Genomic DNA, 19553 nt, shown 5'->3' with positions numbered 1-19553 from the left:
AGTGCTAAATTAATTGCAATTTTATCGATATATTTATTTTTATTCCAACATATGACAAAATCCCATATACAATTTTATCAGAGCGTCCGATTACATCGCATCTCATGAAGTACAGACCCGGGCCTTAGTTGTCAGTGTTGAATTTATGGTTTTGGTCGCAAATGATTTCCATATATTTATATGAAATATAATGCATTATATCACCTGAGTAGTAGTTTCATGATTTTTCGGTTAGTATTTTGAGAAAATCTGTGATTTTCGGTAGGATAAATGAAAAATCGTTAGTTTTAGGGTCACAGATGACCGTGAAACGGTAGGCATATCAAAAATCAGTATTTCTGGTCACTCTGTTGGTCGGTTCCCAGGTTTACACTGGACTCGAGTTCTTAACACGCCGACGCCATTTTCAATGAAATCGTAAAAGTCGGAGACACTGCACGGTCCGTATGTAGAAGTTCTTTGGCTCTAAATTACACTGCATTTGGTGTATTTCGTGCTGCCTAGGTAAGTTACCAAGTGTGTTGTAGGAAGAGTGCGCAGCAAATGCCGTAGTGCTTGTGAAAACGCTAACGAAACAGGGCCAAAACAAGGCAACCTATCCCTGCTGTTCGGTGCAGATTTTTGTGCACAGAGAAGATGCGATTTACCAGCAGCCGTAGCAGCAGCAGCATCATCATCGTCATCATCACCATTGTCTGAGTAAAATGCACAATAAGCCACCTCAGAAATGATTAGCTGCCTGCGGTCTGGCATGGTCCCGGCCATAGCATTATGATGTGTGAAGAAGAAGTTGTTTTGCCATCACGCAGCCCGTAGTGCCAAATATTCAATTTAAGTTACGCTAACAAATTCTTCCCATCATCATCTTCCGCAGGGCTCAATTCTAGATCCGCACACACACCCGAGCCAAACAGCAGTCAGTGCACACTGGTGTGTAGAGGAGGGCGAAACAAACCGCGCGTGAGCCAGAGCGAGCTGGATAGCTGACGGGTGGTATAACAAGTGAGAGAGAAGCCAACAGAGAAAGAAGTGTGCGTGCGTATGTGTGTGTGATAGAGAAAAAGAGAGAGAGAGAGAGCAAGAGCACAACGTCGAACGACGGGCGTTGTACTTCATCGTCGTCATTGTCATTATCGTCATCATTGTCATCATCGGTCATCGAGCAACCCGATCGCAGTCATCGCAGGCTGGTGTGGTGGCTGGCGAAAATTGCAAAGAATAAAGGAGGAGAGAGAACGTAGTGCTAGCAACAATCTTCTTCATTCCCGTGTCAGCAACAAATCAAGTGAGCATCGTTTGGCTCAGCCGTGTGCGAGTGTGTGTGTGTGTGGTAGCTGCAAGTGTGCAAACTACAGTGACGTGAGTGAGCCCTGCTCGGAGTGCACGGGAGAAGTGTGGAAGAAGGCGAGACCGGCAGGAGTTGTGCAAGTGTCATTAAAACGGTGATACACATCAAGTACAAACAAAAATCCCCGAATTCCAACGAGTCGTCCTTTCACGCCCAAAGGGTCATTTTGGCAATAGGAAGCGGCAGTGGTGTGTTGTAGTGAGCGAAATTTTCCATACTGCGCGTGTGGTGCTAACTAAACTAGACGGCCAAAGGGTGCCAAACTCATCTACATCATCACCGACATCATCGTCATCATCTGTTACCTGGCCGAGGCACTGGGGAGTTGGTTGCTACAGCCACGCCGCGGTGTGCTTTGTTGAGGAAGCATTTTTCTCCGCGCTTTCCTCCGTGTGTCGTCGTCACCGTGCGTGCGCCTGCTGAAAATCGAAGCCGCGAACCACCTCCACCACCACCACCACCAATCCGGTCGGTACGATGACGGAGTACAAACTAGTGGTAGTAGGCGCTGGAGGTGTCGGCAAGTCGGCACTGACCATACAGCTTATTCAGAACCATTTCGTAGATGAGTACGATCCGACAATTGAAGATTCCTACCGGAAGCAAGTAGTTATAGGTAAGTTTTGGATTGTTATTTTTAGCACTGCGAAAAGGGAGCGGCGGCGGCGGCGGCAGCAGGTGAAGGATGAATGGTAGGGAAGGAGGAGGGAAAGTATGTACACAAATGCAGCTCCCTCCCCCTTCTGATGCAACAGCGAAGGATGGGAAGCAAAAAATAGGATTGAAATAGAAAAAAAAGCATATACGCAAATTAAACGCAAAGGTATTGTTGCGCCAATACAGAGAGAGGGAGGCTCACTTGTACAGCAATAATATCAATGTATGGGTTGAATTTCATTGAAAAATGTCTTAATTTTATAACGACTTTTGCAGTTTATTAAATTGCAGTTGTTGCTGTTGCTGTGGCGTCCCATTGTGCTCGTGTATTTATTCGATAAAACTTCAGCACAAAGTATGGTGCACCAACACCACTAGTCTTCCATTTTTTGTGTTTACTGCATTCATAAGCAATGAATCAGCGAATCAAGAGTATCTCGGCTGGTGGTGCGCTTGCATGGCGTTTCTCACATTAATTGAATTCAATTAAATGCATGCATTTATTCTTTTCTGCATGCCGATGATGATGGTGATCTCTTACTCATCGGTGCTTTTCTCTCTTGCTCGTTTAAAACTGGCTAAGGCCGAGGCCGAGCAACAACAAAAAAACACATGAAACTTCCTAGAAAACGATTGCGCGCCGACTACAAACCGTCGCGTGTTATTGTATCTGCCTAAGGGCACACGCGTATCTAATCTTATCGCTAACCAAATTCTAATAACCTTCCACCCTTCAGCTCTCCACCCCACCCTCTATTGATGTTGTTGTTGCAAAATCGCATCCAATAATTCCATCGTTCCGCATCGTTGCCTTTTCTCTCTTCCCCATTCAGATGGCGAAACGTGTTTGCTGGACATTCTGGACACAGCCGGTCAGGAGGAGTATTCCGCGATGCGTGATCAGTATATGCGAACGGGTGAAGGATTTCTGCTAGTATTTGCTGTTAACAGTGCCAAAAGTTTCGAAGATATAGGTATGTATGCGTGGCTGCGCAGGGAGGCGGAATGCCGGCGGTATTATTAGCACCACACAGTGGGCTGTGTGTGTGATGGGGACGCAATGGGGTGTCTTCTGTTTGTTTGCACACACACACACACACACACGCACTCACACTCACACTCACGGATTTTTGTTCCATTTTCTCATACCTCCTTACCTCAGGAACCTACAGAGAACAGATTAAGCGCGTTAAAGACGCAGAAGAGGTGCCGATGGTGTTAGTTGGCAACAAGTGCGACCTGCAAGCGTGGGCAGTGGATATGAACCAGGCCAGAGATGTAAGTTTTTTTTTCTTCCCCCAATCGCCCCGTAGCACTGGCTTTTCAGCAGCATATCGTTTATGCCAATGGTATTATACTCATGGTTCCGCTCCCTTTCCAAACTGTGCTTCTTCTTCTTCTTTTGTAGGTGGCGAAACAGTACGGTGTCCCGTTTGTAGAAACCTCCGCCAAAACACGGATGGGCGTCGACGACGCGTTCTACACGCTAGTGCGCGAAATTCGCAAAGACAAAGAGAGGGGGAAGAAGAATCGAAAGCACCACAAACTGGTATCCAGCAGACGATTCAAGTGCCAGCTGCTATAAGGGGCCGCTTGAAAAAAAGGGATCACCGTACGTTACCACCCTCTCTCCCCTTTTCTGCCACCGCAAGCTAGCAAGCCAGCAGCAGCAGCAGTAATACAGTATGTCCGCGCCTCGTTTTCTAATATTCGACTTATTCAATTCGATACGTGTGTAAGAGATGGCCGTAGCAAAACAAAGGAAGCAGAGGTAGCAGCAGTAGCAGAACACGGCAAGCCGCCTATTATTGAGCCTGGACGTTGTGTCCTGCGTTTCCGGTGCATCGTCAACCCTGTCCTGCAGGGTCCCACACTATTTCGCTTTGGTCGCCAGGGCACAGGGTAAAGCGCGAAATGCTTCATTCGAGCAGAGGGTAGAGTTGGAAGTTTCACACGCACACACATCTTTTAAAACGCCGCCAATCGCCAACCGCGTTTCGCAGTAGCTAGATAACAACATTCGGCCAAACCAACTCGACGTGCGACGAGGTGGTCGCAGGGGGAGCGTTAAAGGGAGAGAGGTTCACCCCTCCCCCCGGGAACAGGTGCTTCCAGTGGGAGGGGAGGGGAGGGGCGAGGGGGATTCGTGGAGCGTTCGTTCGTAACATTTAGCCATTTTACCGTGATTGATACGCACAAAGCAGATAGTTCCGTGGTTACAAATTTAGCAGCAAGAAGTTTCATTTTGCCACATAAAGTGTGGGGTCGCGTTAGGGAGCGGCAGTGCAATGCACATGTTTTGAGGGGGAGGGGGAGGGTGGGAGTTGGGGGTATACATTTTGAAGCGGGAATCTTACAAGAGTCGCATCCAACAGTGCGCGCTTTAGACTTGTGGATGAGGGAAAAATAATTCCGCTAGTATATACCTGCATTGAAACGCGAAAGGTGCGGAATGTGGACGGCTGAAACTTTCTCCCCTCTCTCCCTCTCCCTCTCTCTTTCTCTCCCGCCCGCTATTTCTCTCTGGCAAACATCCTTTGCCGGCAGTTACGATAACACTAATGTTACAAAACGAAGAAGCAGAAGAAGGAAAAAAATATAACAAATAAGAAGAAACAAGCTGGCGATATGTATAGGCAATGTTTGTATCTAATCTTTGTACCCAGCAACACGGGAGCTAACGTTTCTTCACTTTTCTGCCTGTAAAGAGCGCCAAACATAAGGAAGGGGTGGTGTAACATTAATTACGACCATTTAGGTAATCTTAGATATCTCTTTTGCTCTTAAACTCATGTGTCTACTACCCGAGGAACGAACGCGTGTAATGAAGTACGAAAGTATGCACGAATTTGCGAAATAATCCAAATGCTTTTTTTTTCTCTGGATGATGATGAAGATGTTGTTTGTTGTTCCTTTACATGAAATCATCCGGACGGTGGTAGTATAGGCCAATGGTGTGTGCGTACGCGCGCGCAAATGTGTGTGTGTGTGTATGTGGTTTGGTTAACCTGATGCAAGGACGATGCATTTCACAAGCAAACATACATAGAAGAAGCAAAAACAATTACGACTCACTGTCCGGAGGATGAAAACGAACAGCTACGGTAAAACATTCACACATTCACTGTAACACACGCAAGCACACACACACACACCACGGGTAGGGGTGGTATCCTTGACCGGGATACGGTAAGGACGACCGGGGCGAGGTGTGCAGGCTAACCGTTATGCCCGGGTTGTGCAGAATGCACGGATGCGTTTGAATAGATTAGTAAGATTTCTAAAAGAAAACCCGCCAGGCAGTGCTCCGACGTGTGTTAGATAAAGAGAATTGAGACGGGAAGCAAACGACATACATATACACACACATCTACAGACACGCAATCCATAAATAATCCGATATTTTAGGTTTTAATATTAATCGAACCATGAACGCGAAAAGCAGATGAAAAAAAAGTATGACAGTAAACAAAACAAACACAACAAAGTTGACCTTAATTACATCATTTACTTTTCGTGCGTTGGCTGACACTAATAACTCTCCACTCCCAGCAGCAAGAAGGTTCGCTCTATTCGCATCTCGTATGATGCCGGATCGTTGGTATCGGTTCCGGACGTGGATAGCACAATTACAGCTTTACTATAACTATTACATACGAGGGAGAGAACTCAACAGATGGGATGGGGCGGGATAGTGGTTTTTGGCCATAGGGGTACGATGTAACAAAACTGACGTGGTATTGCTTATGTCTGATTTGTCGTTGTGTTTCGAATCGTTCCTTTCACACTATCACAATTGTGTTCAAACTCGCACTCGCGGTGTCGGTTCGAAAGAAACCCACCCCATCTTTAGCTGCACATTCAAAAGTTATAGTATGTCAATTTGTACAAAACACATCGGAATAATTGTACCCGCTGCTTCCACCTACCCCCACACTCGAGGCGGGAACTCGGGACCCCTTTGGTATGATTGGTATTTTGTTCGTCGTGATCGTTTAGGACTGCCCTTTCTGGCTGCACTCAGTTACTCCAGTTGGTATGAAGCAATGTTTTAGAGGGGTGAGGGGGAAACAATGTGTACCACAAGCATGAACCGCGAAGGTAGAGGGAAAGAATCTACTGTAAGTAGGAGCAAAACACTCAGGCCGCATTGGGGCCCCATGTGCACGACACATGCCAGGTGCGTTCCAATGGATATAGGAATATTATGTGCAAAAATTCAACTAATGGCAACAAAGGTAACGTGTACTCATGGACGGACGTGGACGGAACATAAGCTGGGAGGAATATGGGCGTGTGGTGGTACTTTGCCAGAGAGATTCTGTCCATGTGTGTGTGTATGTGTGTGAAACCTCTGCAGAAATCTTTCAGGGTTAATCATAATATTGAGATATATATATATATATAAATAACAAAAATATGTGAACGTTTTGCAATCTTCAGAAAATGTGTATCTAATCCGCATACCACCAAAATGGCAAACGCAAACCACACAAACGAATTATATACTAAACACATACTGCAAACCTGGGCTAGATAGAAGGAGGTGAGAAGAAATGGGAAGAGCCGGCGTGTGAGAGAGAGAGAGAGAGAGAGAGAGAGAGAGAGAGAGAGAGAGGAGCAGAGAGAGGATAGATTAAATTTGTAAAATTACAACAAACAAACAAAAAGCGATCAATACTACTCTTTCGAGACAAGTAAAAACGAAGAATTGGAGGAAAACAAGAAGTGATGCTTTGTCCGCAGTAGGTAGTACACACGCTTCCCTGAAGGGTGCAGGTGTATGGTAGAGCGATTCCTGCTACATCTTCTGACTTTCAAGTTTGTGTTCCGCAAGAGCAGAACAGCACACAGGAGTTTGGTTGGTGGCTGTACGCAATACTACATCCTACCAAGCTCACTGTTTTACCTACAGTAGTTCAAGCTGCAGGGCAAATGGACAATGTCCAATGTGGTGGATGGAATGAACGCCGCAGGCGAAGGCTTAAAGGGGTTTATTTGCAACGGCCAGTGATTGCAATAAGCCCAGAGCAGTTGCACTTTCCATGCTTTTCCATGAGGAATGGAATGGATCCTCTCAACCACCACCGCCCGTACCGGATTGTTCATTGTCATGGGGTGAAGGAAGATCTCTTTAAACAAAACATTGCCTTTAAACAAGGGACAAGACATGTGCGTGTGTGTGTGTTTCCTCTATTTTCTGCCATCTGATGGTGAGGCGTAAGCAGGCGCCTATCATATTCAGCATTAAAAATACAATCGTTCTGCGCTGCATAGAAGAAAAAAAAACAAAAGGACTGTAATTTGCGAACTGCAGTGTGCGGGGAGGTAGCATGTCGCAGGAGAAGGAGTGGTCAAAAGGAGTAAAGATAACAAATAAACAAAAAAAGAATAACAAACTGTATTCTACATTCGGATTTTCTCGCGAACTCGCGAACAACAATCATCGTACGATCGAGGGGCACTGCATGATGCGCTTTATTCACCCATGGCGCATCCACTGACCAGAGGGAGCTATTTGAACTATTACGTACTACTGCTGCTGCTGCCACTCTTCACCGAATGGTTCATGCGAATTTTGTCCAGCTTGTACAGCTTCTCCACGTCCACGGTGGGGAAGCGTTGGGCCAGCGTTTCTCGATCGATGTTCGGAAACCGGCGCAACAGATGGACCACCTCGTTGCGCTCCCGGTTGCGCAGCTTGCGCTTCTCGTTGTACAGTCGCTCGCGGTACAGGCGCAGAAACTTCCACACGGCCGAGCCGCCGAACGTGAACTTGTGCCGCTCGTTCCACTTCCGGTTGGCGTACTTCGGTATCACGTGCTCGAACGCACGGTAGTAGAACCGTATGCCGAGCTCGTTGGGCACAACCTTACCGGGTCGTTCGCCCGTCTCGCCCGTTTCCAGCTCGTAGTAGGCACGGTTCCGCTCGCGCACCACTTCTTCCAGATTTTCCATCGATTCCTTTACCTGCGGGGAGGGGATTTATTGTTTAGTTACACCGTTCCGCCTGCACCATTACACAAACACGCGTACCGTACCTTATCTAAGCGCTCCGGGCTGGGGAACAGTTCCATCTTCTCCTTGCACTCGTGCTCCATCGTTAGCAGCATGTTGCGCTCTTTCAGCAGCACGAACCACAGCTGGTGCAGGTCACTGTTCGACTTGATGCGCAGATCGTCCTTCGTCCAGCCGCGCCCGTGCTTTACCTCCTGCTCGCCCCAGTTCTTTTTATCGTCGAAAAACTGCATCAAATCGTGGCGGGGTGCGGTGGTGGAAATCGCCCGCACTGCTGATGGTGATGCGTGCCTGCAAAAACAAAATGCACCGGTCGGTTTTTATGTAACTTTAGGAGGGGTGGATTTTTGCAACCCCCCAATCGTACCTTTGCAGCGCGGCAAACACTTGCTGTGTGTTGACTGTTGCGAGGCATTTGTAAAGCTGCTGTGAAATCGGAAGAATGTGTTTTAAAATATTCATTTTAGTTTTGCGATTAAACTTTCTGCCAAGGCTTCCGGAGAAGCGAAATGTGTTTTGCCTTGGTATTTTTTATGTTTACGTTCTGCTGACAGCCGTCGCGCGCGGCCTGACGTTTGTGACGTTTCTATCATTGTGCAGGGTTGTATTGCATGTCTGCCTTTCGCGAGGGTTGTGTCGCGGCCCTGTGAATCACAGTCGACAGGGCCTTTTTCAAATAAAACAACCACTTCGTTCCTTCGTTTCGTATTTTGCTTTATTTGTAAAATAAATTATCTCTTTTTTATTGTGCACTGCTTAACAATATTTACTATGTACTAGTTGCGAGGAGCTGTTTTTGTACATTCACTCAAATCACCCTTAGTATACAATAAGATGTTCGGCCAGGCCGTTTGCATTTCCAACGAAAAAAAAAACTTAACTTTTCTGCTGCTTCTTTTCCTTCACAACGGTCGGGCGATAGGATTTGCTCATATCCTGCCGCTCGTTCGCGCTGGCCATTGCCGCCTTCGGGTGGATGTATTGCGTCAGCCGGAACCGCTTGCCGGCAATGTCGATGTGGTACACCGCATCCTTGTCCATGATGAACTCGGTCGTGATCGTGCGCACCGCGTTACTGTCCGGGCGACTAATGTAGCCCAAGCAGACGAGCTTTTCCGACGCAAATCCATAGCTGGAGGAGAACATCGATTAGAAAGAGTGAATAGATAGGCCTCTTTTTCGAATGGGCGATCGATCACCAAACTAGTGATGGGAAAAATGAAGTTTTTGTCGGAATCGATTCCGGCTAGCTCCGAAGTTTTCTGGAATCGATTCCGAATAGTAGGTCCGGAATCAGTTTCCGGAATCGGAGTCGGCTCCGGAATTGGCACCGGAATCGGTTTCGGAATCGAAATTGGTTCCGAAATAGGAATTGCCTCAGAAATCAGAATCGGCTTCGGAACGGAGTCGGTTTCGGCATCTCTATAAGAATAGGCGCTTGGGTCCAATGATGCTACTTTACTTTAAAATTTACTTGTATACGATCCATTCTCATGAAGATTCCGGAGCTAATTCCATTTCTGAAGTCAATCTTAATTCCGTTACCGGAACACATTGCGATTAACAAGTCGATTCCGATTCCGAAGCCGATTCTGATTCCTGAGCCGATTCCGACTCTGGAATCGGCGACTCCGTAGCCGGAATTGGAATCGACCTCGAAATCGGAATCGAATCCGGAATCGGAATCGTATCCAGCATCGGAATCGGCTCCGGAATTGATTCCGAACACGGAATTGGAATCGTGTAGGTCCGATTCCGAGCTCCCACCACCACTACACCAAACTTACCCGGCCGAGGTAACGGTGCCGCAAAATTCGTTGTTCCTGTACAGCGGCTCACCACCCCACGGCCACACGTCCTTGTCGATGTCGATGTCCTCCACGTGGAACAGCACCAGCCGCTTCCGCAAACCGTCCCGCTTCTGGCGCTCCAGCGCTTGTCGGCCGATAAAGTTTTCCTTTTTCTTCAATTGGGAAATCTGTGAATCGACCAGAACACAAAAACCACACCCACACACCACACACACACATCATGCAGACGGATACACACATACGAGCGGTACTTACATCCAACCGTACCGAGTAAAACACGCCCGCCTCGAACGGGGTCGTCATGCTGGTCAGCTCGTCGCCCCAGAACGGTATAAACTTGTCGATGCGCAGCAACCGTTGCGTAAGCGTGCCGACGTCGCGCGCCCCATAGTCGCGCCCGCGCGTTATCAGCCGATCGTACACGTGCAGCGCGTACTCGGACGGCACGTACAGACAGTAGCCGGGCATGCCGGTGTGCGTGAAGGACATGATCATGACGTCGCTCGCGTAGCCAATGTTCAGCTTCCGGTAGCTGAACGGTGCCAGCCGGACGTCCGAGTTGGACAGTTCGCTCATCAGCAGGGTCGACTTCGGTCCGACCACGTTGATCACGGTGTACATCGAGGTGACGTCGTTCAGCTGGACGGACGCGTCGGTCGGCAGGTTGCGCGACATCCACTCGTAGATGCGCGTCTGCTGCGAGGAAGGCGATATCATGAAGTAGCTCTCCTCGGTCTGGCGGATCAGCATGCAGTCGTTCTCGTAGCCGCCGCGCTCGTTCAGCATCCCGGTGTGCACGATGTGGCCGACCGCGATGTTCACGTCGTTCGCGCACATGTACTGCAGGTAGCTGAGCACGGCGTTGCCGCCCGATCCCGCCGCGTCCGACTGGATGCCGGGCTTAATTTCGATCTTCGAGAAGGACGAGATGTCGATGATGCCGACGTGCTGCGCGCAGGCCTGATACTCCTTCTCCATGTGCTGGAAGAACTTGGGCTTGTAGAAGCTACCCTCTGGGAGGGTGGGCAGCGGATCACCACCTGCAAATCGGGGGAAGCAGTATTGTAATTCCAATTCCATTCAAATGCAAATGTTGCACCCCTAAGGGAACTTACGCCGATAGTCCGCATCGAAGTAGAGCGCCCGCTCGTAGCCCATTTTCGTGCCGAACACAGCGCCCCGTGCCTCCAGCACGCTGTACAGCGGCGAGCAGCGCAGCTTGCGCGCAAACTTGTACTCGGCCTGGTTCGGGTAGAGGATCGCGTACTGGCGGCCCACCACCTCCCGGATGCGCTGCTGCAGGTACTGCCGGTTGTTGTGCAGGTCGAGAAAGCGCTGCACATTGAACGGCAACATATCGATCGTCGGCGTGCCGCTAACGATCCACTCTGCCAGCGCCTTGCCCACGCCGCCCGAGCCCTGCAGCGGGTTGCCGTTCATGCCGCACGCCACGAAATAGTTCTTCACCTCGGCCGACTCGCCAAAGATGAACCGCCCGTCGGGCGTAAAGTTGTCCGGGCTGTTGCGCACCGTCGGCATGCGGAGATCGCGCAGCACCGGCAACCGATCGACCGCCTTCTCCCACAGCGCCGCACAGTGGCCCGGATCGTCCTGCAGATGCTCCTGCCAGGCCTTCGGGATGTCCTTCGTCTCCTCGAACGCCGGCTTGGCGTCCTTCTCGAACCAGCCGACCAGCAGCGACTGGTCGTACTGGCGCGCGTACAGGTTGGAATCGTAGTCGCGGATGCAGGGCAGCAGGTTGTCGTCGTCGGTCGGCAGGTCGAGGGTGGGCGTGAGCGCGTAATAGTGCTGGGCGGGGTAGGCCGGCACCCGGACCGGTGGTTTGCACTTGAGGCCGAGCTCGCGCGCCCACATGCCGCTACAATTGACAAAGTACTCGCACGTGATCGTGCCGACGTCCGTTTCGACCGAGTAGACGCGCTCATTTTTTGTATTGATCTGCAAACAAAAGCGGAGGATAAATTAAGATTACACGATCTTGCAGCATCGCTATACTTTTCTCACGATTTTAAACCCCTTCACAGCCACAGCCTACTTACATACTTCACCTGACAGCCCTCGAAGTATTTAACGCCTTTGCGCTTCGCCTCGCTCGCCAGCACCTGCACGACGGCGGCCGGATCGGCAATGCAGTCGTCCGGCACGTACACCGCCCCCTGCAGATCGTCCGTGTAGAGGAACGGGTGCAGCTTCCGGGCCGTCTCCGAGTCGATCAGCTCGGCCGCCATGCCGGTCGGCAGAATGTAAGCCGCCCGGCGCTGCAGCGCGATGACGCGATCGTGCGTTTGCGCTAAATTAAGACTGCCGCACCGTCGCAGGCCAATGTCGTGGCCCTGGTCCTGCAGCCGCTGGTACAGCTTCAGGCTTTCCACCACAATGTTGCGCTCGGGCGTCGGCTTGAACAGCCCGATCGTGCCGGACCCGAAGTGGGACGTCCCGCTGCCCACCTTGCTCTGGTCCAGCACGAGCACATTGCTCCACCCGTTGTCCGCCAGGTGGTAGGCAACCGAGTTGCCCAACAGGCCTGCCCCTGCCACCACGACACGTGCCTGGCGGCTGACCTGAGGGGTCGCTTCGCTGCTGCCCAGCCGAACCACGGTTCCGCACGTATGATTTCCCGTGGCCCGTGGCCCAGGGACGGTTTTAAGTAGTTTGTTCCACATTTCCACGACTTTTCCGGTTGTGCTGCACTGCTATCTAATCCACTGGCTTCACCAGCGCGAGAGCGTATCTTGCCAATCGCACAATTTCGGGGCTTACATAATGCAATTTAAATCTTCCACCTAGTGCCTTTGGACGGAGCGGCGCGAACTGATCGCGTGCTGTCGCGCGAATTGACTCATTAATAGCAGGCAGGGGTACGCGAGGTACGCGAGATTGTGCACGGTGCGTTGAAAAACACGGTCGGTTGCTTCACGGACCGCCTGACAGTGATCGATATCCGATATTATCGTCAGTCAACTGTCGAAGAAAATCTGGTTTTGGCGAGGCACATGCGCAGTTGGTGGATCTTGTTTTTTTTTTCTTGTTGATTTGGTCTCTCGTTCGTGCCACAAAATATCATACTACCGCGTGCAATTCAAGGACGTGCATGTATGTGTGAGAGCCAGTGTTTGTAAACAAAACCATGTGGGATGTTGTTTACATCCTCTTCCCCTTCCCGCGAAGGGTGCTTTTCTCTTTCACCCATAAAACGAACCCTCAAGGACGTGCTATAGGATCTATTGAACTTTGCTTTGCTTTCTTTCGATTTTCACATTACGCACCGAGACATCCTACGCATTTGCAGCTCAATTGTTTAATGTATTGTGCAGCAAAATGTTGGTTTCAAAAACCATACCGATCTATTGTGAAACATTACCGTTCGGAACGTGTTTGGTGCTGCGCGCGGCAACGGAGACGAGATCACCGGCTAATTATTGTGCACTGCCAGCATATGCACCGCAAGGCTCGTTCCCCACTTCCCACTAGCCTTCCTTACTAGCTTCCGACCGGCTGGTATCCCCATCCGTCGTCGGTGGCTCTGGCCTACACTCACGCTTTAGCAGCAACTGCTCCAGCTCGAACAAATGGTCATCCCGCTCGCCCGGGTAAAGCTGCCTCATCGCTTCCGCCAGCTTGTACACGTACTCCGGGTTTTTCCCACTCTGCCCAGCGGACCCCAGTATCTGGTCCGCAATCTCGTCCAGCGTGTCGTGCAGCCCGGCAAACGATGGATTGTCCTGCGTGGCCACGTACAGCAGTATCGGTTGCGGTTCGTTCAACTGTGCCGTGCACGGCGGGTAGGGATAAAACTTCACACAGTGCCGATCGTAGCCGTTCTTCTCCCGGTGGTCAAGGTGGCTCAGTACCTGCTGCTTCTCTGACGCACCGATACGGTAGCCCATGCCCCACACCTTCGATTCCGGGTCGTCCGAGTGTACCAAAGTCACCACACGGCCAGGCTGCAACAAACCAAGGTAAGTGTGTGAGTTATGTTTTTTTTTTCGTTTATGTAACTTTCCCACGGATTTGCACTTACCCGGTCCTGTGTGCCCCGATGGTCGATACTGTTTTGGAAGAAGCGCCGCAGAAATCCTTTGATGTAACCGGTGCGCTTCTCCTCGAACGGGAAGTCGGCCTTCCATACGAGCGATCCGTACCCGAAGATCCAAATGTCTTGCTGGCCGTCTTCCTCGCCCTCGAACGCCTGCGGTATCCGGTTTCCGTGGGCCGCCTCGCTCATCGTGCGTACAAGCTTTGCGGATTTAAGTAAACGAGTGAAATTTAGCGCCACTGTGGGATGTAGAAGAGAGCTGCCGAAGAAAACTGTGTGCAGCTTTCTTTGTTGTGGTGGGGGGTTTTTCGCTACGGCCTTGTGTCAAAACGCGAGTCGCTACAATTTGCAAACACCGGATCAGCTGTTTGCTGCGATGGTTGTACATGCGCAGTGCGGGCTAGTAAAGGGACAGACAAACAAGGATAACATTGAAAACGTGTGTTCGTTTTCTCTCAAATAATGAGTAAAAATTCGCGATAAAAACTAAAAAACAGCAAGAAAATAATGTATGTACAACGTGAAAGACAAATTACAACAAAAAAAGACTAGAAATTTCACATTGTGCAATGCAATGCAAAGTCGCTCACTGTGCACCTCGCTTCGTGTGCAGTGGCGTTATTCTCGTGTAACGCTTGCGGGTCTGGGTTTCCAGCCCCTCAGTTTGGTAGCATACCAATTAGGTGTCTTATTTTTTGTTGCTTTTTTGATGGTTTGAAGTGAATCAGAAAAAATGATCTCCAATAAACAAAAATCAAATACAGGTGGTCCCCGAGATACACGGTACCTCTTATACGCGGATTCGGAGATACGCGGTTTTCAAAATTTGACATTTCTTTGAGCAAATTGTACTGATTTGTCACATCCATTGTGAAATACCAAATAATTTCCGTATTGATCGAATGTAAAATACCATTTAAAAAGGTTTAAAACTGTTCAATTCATTAGAAACATATCAAATGATTAATTTGGTGGCTAAAACCACCCCCTACTTGCAAAATTGCACGAAAATTAGTGATATTTTGGCTGGAAATCACGAGATTCGACTTACGCGGAAATTCGAGATACGCGGTATTTTGCGGCCGTTTTCGGTCCCCAATAACCGTGTATCTCGGGGACCGCCTGTAAATTCAATTTATTCGGCATGTAACGCATGTAACGCCAGGAGTGATGCTGCCGAGCTGTCCTACCCCCTGCGACCTCACTAGGCAAAAACGGTGTAACGGTTTTCACGAGCTCGTGTGCAATGCAATGCACGTATCGCTGGCGAGCGTTTTTGAAAGGCGTTGTGAGGGTTTTTGAGGGTTCAAGATGATTTCACCCACCGACGGGTGGACCGAGATCGATCGTCCGGAAAGAGGGGCGTTACAATGCGTTATATTTCAGTTGCCAATTTTTTCGTTGCGGAGGTATTTTGGTCTGTCTGGCAGCGGCCTGAAACGACCACTGTAGACGAGCAAAGGAAGGGCAGAGAAAATGAGCGAGATGCAGCGAAATGTATTCGAACGTCAAAAATCCCCGCCATGTTTTACGGGTAAAATCTGCCAAAATCAATGTTTTGGAAAAAGCCACAGTCGAAGCAGTAGCGAAAAAATAGTCACTTTTTCCCCCAAAAATGGGAGTTGTGAAATGTGTCGAAGTCAGTTCCTAAAGAGCTCGGTTCCATTCCATCGCGATACGTGTGCAGCAGCGTGCACGGTGCAGTGAAGGTGGTGCAAATTCAGCAAACTGTGTGCATCGTGTCACCATCATCACCCAGGCAGGCAGAAGAAGCGAAAGCCGACGAAGAAGAAGAAGCGCACGCATTTTTTCTACCTCCAGTCCCCGTGTGCGCGCGTGTGTGTGTGCTGGAGCTGTGGCAGAGTGTTGCTAAAATCAGCTGGAGTTTGGTGAAAATTATGTTGCAAGAGTAGTGAAACCAGTAAGTGCAGTAGGACGAGGGTGTTTGCTTGTTATTTTGCATGTTTTCCATGGTGGTGTAAGGGCTGGGTGGTGGTCGGTGGGGTGGGCCCGAGGGCAGTGCGTTTTCTCCACTATCTTTAGCTGGTGACCCATTTCCGGATGATATCATTTTTTTGTTCTTTTTTTTAATCGCATACCATCCGTTCACTGCTTTGCTCTGATTGACCAGTCCGTGAGGAAGCTAGAGAGAAAAAAAAGATAGGAGAAGCAAAAAGATTGTGTGGGCGCAGAACCAGAAGTGTGTGTGTGTGTCCCGGGGGGGCTCCACGATTGCGTTGTCCATTTCCTTCGCGCAGTTGGTGTACGTATTTGGGCAGCAAAGTGTTGAGGGAGGAGGTTCTAAGAACGGATCCGAACGCGTAGGTGGTATTGACCGAGAGTAGAAGCGTTTGGTTGGTGTTTGTAAAGCGGAGTAAGAGGGGAGGAGAGAGGGTTCGGAAAAGGAGGGGGTGGCAAGGTGCCGGATGATACATGCGAACGTGTCACGGTCAATTGCAAAATGTTACAAGAACACGAACAGAATACTGGCCATAAGCAATGGATAGTTATTGCAAAAGAAGGCCGAAGCAAAAGAAAAAAAAAAGCTTGCGGGAGCCAGATTTAAACAAAGTTTATTAAAAAAAATTATAATCAAAAATGCTTCTTTTTAGGATGAAAAAATATATTTCCGTGTAGCCGCTGAAAAGCTCGAACGCGGAAAGGTTTCCATTCACATTTCCTGAATGCGAAATTTCCCTCACCACACACACGATAGCTGCGCGTTACGCGTTACCGATCGATGCAACCATTGGTTCGCATAAATTAAATGCGCCTTCGCCAGACCGGTGAATTATGAGTTCGGCAACTGTTTTGCTAAAACTGTTTGCCCGTTCGAACGCACAGTCAGTCAGTCACATCGCATCCTCTCGACCACCCTTCGCCGGGCTCGCCGGGTGGTTGCTTTTCCATTTGCCAAAAAGCAGGAAGATTTCACTTTTATGGATGGCCTCCGTCGTCTCCGTCGACATTTTTTTCCCTCCAGGCCCAGCTTCTGCAAAGACACGCGCACTGAACCGGCGGCCACCGACCGACCGACCGGCGTCAGTCTGCTTTTATGGGCCGTTTGGCAGACAGCGACAGCGAAGAGTGGCTACACAGCAAAGATAACTATTAAAGTGACTCTCTCTACACACTCTCTTCGGCGTCTTGCACAGCACTGTCTGTACGGAAATGTCGCTTTGATGCCGGCTTGTTTGGTGCCGGCTGAAGGAAAGGGATGCTGTGGCACCGGAGCCAGCAGTTAGATCCGTCCCTCCCCGCAGAGGAGAGTTTGTTCCTGTTATCGGTGGCGTGTTTAGCGATTGTTAACCTCAAGTCGAGCGGCCTTAGAAGCAAAACGAACTTTCGTGTTCGTGTAACGTTAGTGAGGGCAATTAGTAAGAAATATGCTTATCGTTTTTGGTTAATTCGGTAGTTGTATTTCATGTACTGGCGGGGGCAGTACAAACAGTCAGGGCCGCTTCATTAGGTGTTGAGGTAGTTTCTCACAAGCAAAGCAGAAATGGTTGTTAATGTAAGCACTGTGAAAATGGCTTTTACGTGACCTTAAAGGGATCCACAGGTGTACAATAACTCTGAAGCGAAGCAACTATTCCAGCATACGACAAGAATGCTGCTTTCATTCGATAACAAACGCCTTTTCGGCGGGCATATAAATTCCTGGGAAACACATTTTGATTTATCCTGTGGAATGTTAATGTCGTTAAATATCATACCAAACAGCTAAACCCCCCCCCCTCCGAACCCCCGGATCATTATTAATAACACGAATCTGTACCGTGCGGGCGTTAACACGCGCTCTGTTACACAATATAAAAAAAGGGACGATGATTATGATGGCTTTCCTACGCTTTACGCACTAACATGAAGAGCAAACAGTGCTCCGATTGCACCGATTGCCGCCGAAGGGCAGGAGTAAGGCTGTGAAGGTACAAAAAAAAAACAAAAAACAAAAAAGGCTACTCTGACGAAACGGTCGGGTCGCACAGTTCCTGAGTGAAGCCAAAAGCACCGCGAGAGAAGCAGACGATTAAATGATAAAGCGAACGTGCAGGAGAACAGAAGAAGGAAAAATCCCTACCCAAAGCTTTATTGGGTTGATGGCTTCGCTAGGAAGAGAGAGAGAGAGAGAGAGAGCGGGAGGAAAAAACAAGGAATGCTCCAGCATACTTCAACCTTTCCCCGGGTCGCGCAAAACAGCCGCTAAAGATGCACAGCATAAGCACGGACTTCTCCTTCTATGCTCGCACGTTTCGCTTTCGGATGTTCTCGCTGTCGGGTGCGCGCGAGCGAGCGAACGAACGAACCCGAAGGCTTCGCCTGCTCCAAAGCTGTAAGCTGCCCAGTGCCCCCGAAGCACAATGTGTAGCACACCGACGGAACCGGTAATAAATGCATCGTGGTCAATTTTTCCCGGCTGCCGGGGACAGCGCGCGCGTTGCCAGGCTTTACAGTTCTGCCTTTCAGTCTGCCCCGGAACGGTGTCGCGTGACGAACGCAACTCTTCTTTCGCCTTTCGCGGCCTGCACACGGTTGTCCTTCGGATCACGTTTTTTTTTCTTCGGTTGTTTCCTTTTTTGTCTTCTTTTTGTTGGTTCAGTGTTTCTTTCGGGCTGTTCCACTAAAATCTTTACAAAAAACAGGATCAATAGTTGGAACACCGGTTTTTTTTTTTGTCTTGCGAAATTGTGTGTGCAACCTCTTCTCCCCGTGTACCTGCCCTGTAGCAGAAGGAGGATCCCGCGAAAGGTTGCCGAGTTGGTGCTGTGTGCAAAAGTTAAAATAAAACTCGAAGCGCGCTCTAGATTGGTGCTCTGCAAGTTTTCAAAAAGTGCAAATAAAAAAGAGGTCAAACGTAAACAAAAAGCGCCGCGCGCGCCGTACGCCGTGATCTCTCGACCGCGCGATCGTGCAGCATGTGCGCGTCCACGTGTTCTCATTTCTCGGCCGCATCTCGAAATCGCAAATAATCGTTTCCACAACGGGGACGGATTGATCATGAACTCTACCACCATACTGTAAAAGTCGCACCGCGTCCGCTATTCTGGGCATTTGTTGTGCTGGCATAAGCGATTTGCCAAACGGTTCGAATTGCAGTTCACACCACATGTCGTGCTTGAGCCAAAAGCAAAATGGGGCACATCGAAAATCTGTCGCTATTTCGGTAAATAAAACAACTGCGTGCTCACAAATGTATCGTAAACAAATGAAGTTGAATCGTATAAATGGAATTGTAGGTCGTGGGGGACCTAAAACATGGAATCGCTCACTGCTCACATGGTCATGGTCATCATCAATGATGGGCATATCGGCTTGTGGCACCTTTGCCCGAGACTAGGCGATGCAATTTGATCCGTTTGTTTGTAACCACTTTTATCTATCCCTTCCTCAAGCCGTAAAGACATTTTCTATGTAACATAAGGTGTTTCGAAAAGTCGTGTAATTTAATAGCATCACTCCAAGCGATCGTTCAATCTGGTTCTGGCTGCAATAAAGATTTGAAGCGTGAGATGAGATCATGCGCAGAGGAATGATTCCGTTACGTCAAGGCTTTGAATCCGCCCATGTCCAGAAGTTCGGCCGGCCGAACACATGGTAGCGCAATATAAGGAAAGTTGCTGGACATTAAACTCCTTATAAGGCTTCCGTGAAACACGCCAAC

At 49.3% G+C, this 19553-nt stretch overlaps 5 protein-coding genes across 14 annotated transcripts in view; 2 read left to right on the top strand and 3 right to left on the bottom strand.

Annotated features, from left to right (window-relative positions):
* Positions 1-354: 354 nt before the first annotated feature.
* Positions 355-6410, top strand: LOC1269341 (GTPase HRas). Its single transcript, XM_307965.6, has 5 exons — positions 355-504; positions 875-1964; positions 2839-2979; positions 3168-3283; positions 3414-6410. The coding sequence occupies exons 2-5, from the start codon at positions 1826-1828 to the stop codon at positions 3588-3590; spliced, it is 573 nt and encodes a 190-aa protein (XP_307965.4). The 5' UTR covers positions 355-504; positions 875-1825; the 3' UTR covers positions 3591-6410.
* A 1044-nt stretch (positions 6411-7454) lies between these two features.
* LOC1269342 (large ribosomal subunit protein uL29m) lies at positions 7455-8593 on the bottom strand. Its single transcript, XM_307966.5, has 3 exons — positions 8391-8593; positions 8047-8314; positions 7455-7975 (listed from the first exon to the last, which is right to left on the bottom strand). The coding sequence occupies exons 1-3, from the start codon at positions 8483-8485 to the stop codon at positions 7532-7534; spliced, it is 807 nt and encodes a 268-aa protein (XP_307966.4). The 5' UTR covers positions 8486-8593; the 3' UTR covers positions 7455-7531.
* Positions 8594-8720: 127 nt separating this feature from the next.
* LOC1269343 (pyruvate dehydrogenase phosphatase regulatory subunit, mitochondrial) lies at positions 8721-12843 on the bottom strand. 3 transcript variants are annotated; one of them, XM_307967.6, is made up of 5 exons: positions 11895-12843; positions 10950-11793; positions 10090-10874; positions 9811-10001; positions 8721-9155 (listed from the first exon to the last, which is right to left on the bottom strand). In XM_307967.6, exons 1-5 carry the CDS (start codon positions 12516-12518, stop codon positions 8900-8902), a joined length of 2700 nt encoding a protein of 899 aa, XP_307967.6. In that variant the 5' UTR covers positions 12519-12843; the 3' UTR covers positions 8721-8899. The 3 variants fall into 3 exon arrangements, with proteins under 3 accessions (XP_307967.6, XP_061497155.1, XP_061497156.1); XM_061641171.1 differs by having other exon boundaries at positions 10102-10874; XM_061641172.1 differs by having other exon boundaries at positions 9811-9986; positions 11895-12842.
* A 294-nt stretch (positions 12844-13137) lies between these two features.
* On the bottom strand, positions 13138-14528 carry LOC1269344 (putative glutathione-specific gamma-glutamylcyclotransferase 2). Its single transcript, XM_307968.5, has 2 exons — positions 13877-14528; positions 13138-13799 (listed from the first exon to the last, which is right to left on the bottom strand). The coding sequence occupies exons 1-2, from the start codon at positions 14078-14080 to the stop codon at positions 13323-13325; spliced, it is 681 nt and encodes a 226-aa protein (XP_307968.4). The 5' UTR covers positions 14081-14528; the 3' UTR covers positions 13138-13322.
* Positions 14529-16150: 1622 nt separating this feature from the next.
* LOC1269345 (HEAT repeat-containing protein 5B) overlaps positions 16151-19553 on the top strand; it is a 69142-nt gene continuing 65739 nt past the window's right edge. For 3 of the 8 annotated variants that reach the window (XM_061652715.1, XM_061652714.1, XM_061652713.1), the window contains exon 1: positions 16151-16212. Coding sequence is in view for 4 of the 8 variants with exons in the window: in XM_061652709.1 (XP_061508693.1) it covers positions 19024-19055 (32 nt within the window). In the remaining 4 variants the exon portion in view is untranslated. Of the gene's footprint in view, positions 16213-18346; positions 19056-19553 lie in introns of those variants that run through there. The other 5 variants (XR_009765596.1, XM_061652709.1, XM_061652711.1 and 2 more) reach the window with 4 other exon arrangements.

This window comes from Anopheles gambiae, chromosome 2 (assembly GCF_943734735.2).
Source record: "Anopheles gambiae chromosome 2, idAnoGambNW_F1_1, whole genome shotgun sequence".
Classification (NCBI taxonomy): Eukaryota; Metazoa; Arthropoda; class Insecta; order Diptera; family Culicidae; genus Anopheles; species Anopheles gambiae.
This window is presented reverse-complemented; position numbering and strand designations above follow the sequence as displayed.